Here is a 1,965-nt window from a genome sequence, read left to right on the forward strand (position 1 = left end):
CTATGTTATCTTCTAAAATTATTACTGTTTTACATTTAGATCAAAAGCCTACAATGACCCTGGCCAGTGTGGATCAGTGGTTAAAGTGTCGGCCTGCACTCCGGAGTTTCAAGGGTTCCATTCCAGGTCAAGAGCATGTACCTGGGCCCCAGGTTCAATTCCTGACACTTGTGGGAGGCAACCAATCAATGTGTCTCTCTTACATATCAATGTTTCTCTCTCTCTTTCTCCACTTCCCTCCTTCCTTCTACTCTTTCTAGCTACCAATAGAAAAAATATCCTCACTCCTTGGGTGAGGATTAAAAAAAGCTTACAATAACTTGATTTTGTATATGGTGTCTGGGGTAAAGATCAAATTACACATTTTTCTAAATGAATATCCAGGGGACTCAGCATTATGGGTTGAAAAGACTATCATCTTTCACCCAATAGTCTGCAGTGCCACTTTTGTCTTAAATCAAGTATTTTCATTTTTAATTATTTATTTAATAGAAACCACAAGGGAAAGTTCATTTAGAAAGTTAGAGAGGTAGAAGTGAGATGTAGAAGAAATGGGCTTACCAAACAAGTTACAGAAGCAAAAAAGGGCCCTTGGAGCTTAAGGAGAAAGAGCGAGGTGAGGAAAACGCGCCTGGGGAAAAGGTGCTGGCATGCTCCATAGAGAGAGCTGCTGTATTTTTATTTTGTCTACCACCTATTTTGAGTGAGATTGTGCACCTCTATGTATTTAAAATTCATTTATAATTCCCTTTTATATTCTTTGCCTTTTTCCTACTGTTATTAAAATTCTTAATGTATTAAGGAAATTAGCCCTTATGATACATAAAAATGTGCAAACCTATTTTCTCAGGTTTTTCTTTTAGTTTAGAATGCCCTTTGTGAATATACTTTTCCAAAATAGCCCTTTAAAATAAATTATTAATAAGGCATATCAAATATTTTAGAGATTATGACTATAATACACTTGAAATCTAAGTTAACTTGACTATGTAAAAAGTGGTTTATAATTCTATTTTAACTTACATTTATATTTCGTGTCACTTACCATTTTTTTTCTCTTGTCGAATGATATTATGACATTCAGCATGTAAGAATTGTAAGTGGTCTGCTACCATTCGTTGCTGACATTCATGAATCACTTTAGTATATGAACTTGGGTGCAAGTATTTTCGACATCGAATTTCTTCATCTTTTAATCTACCTAGAACCTTTAGAAATATATTGTTATAGTCATAAACTACCAGGAGAAAAAAACTGTAATATCAGTAAGTGCTTAGGTAGCCTAATTTAATGGCTCAGCTAAACATGGTCAAGTAACAAATAAGGATTACATAACCAATTTAAACTCACATTCCATAAATCATTTCAAAATTTTATTTAAGCTACTAGCTGTCACCTATATTTCACCACAGTCTTATGAAAAAGAACTAAAGTTATGTAGTCTACATTTTGTCTTCATTTACTGATCCCGACCATCCTATTATATTGACAACCTAACATTCAACAGGAAAAGTGAGTAAAGATTATTAAAAACCGAAACAGGTGGCCACTTTATAAATATCTAATTATTACCGTATTTGCCGGCGTATAAGACGACTGGGCGTATAAGACGACCCCCTAACATTTCCACTCAAAATACAGAGTTTGTTATATACTCGCCGTATAAGACTACCCCCTCTTCCGCACACCTTCCACACACCAAATAAAAGGTAAAACAATATCAGATTTGATTTTAACATTTTAATTTATATTCAAATGCTTATGACATGCAGGAAAACTGTCACAAGGCTGTATGTAATCAAACATATACATAAAACAGTGCAAGTTTATTACCGGTAAACATACCGGTAATTCACTAAAGAAAACACACTCTATAGACTGGTACCGTAGATGCTTCTCAGGAACACAGGCAAGCAGCCCACAACCTAGAGGGACTGTCAATGATAGAAGTAAGATAACAAATAG

General features: G+C 34.7%; 1 protein-coding gene across 1 annotated transcript in view; it reads right to left on the bottom strand.

Annotated features, from left to right (window-relative positions):
* CUL2 (cullin 2) overlaps positions 1-1,965 on the bottom strand; it is a gene marked incomplete at its 3' end in the record, with an annotated part of 97,540 nt that overhangs the window by 30,114 nt on the left and 65,461 nt on the right. Inside the window, exon 9 of the mRNA XM_015563013.1 lies at positions 1,046-1,208. Coding sequence (XP_015418499.1) covers positions 1,046-1,208 — 163 coding nt within the window. The remainder of the gene's footprint in view (positions 1-1,045; positions 1,209-1,965) is intronic.

This window comes from Myotis davidii, unplaced genomic scaffold (assembly GCF_000327345.1).
Source record: "Myotis davidii unplaced genomic scaffold, ASM32734v1 scaffold1318, whole genome shotgun sequence".
Taxonomy (NCBI): Eukaryota; Metazoa; Chordata; class Mammalia; order Chiroptera; family Vespertilionidae; genus Myotis; species Myotis davidii.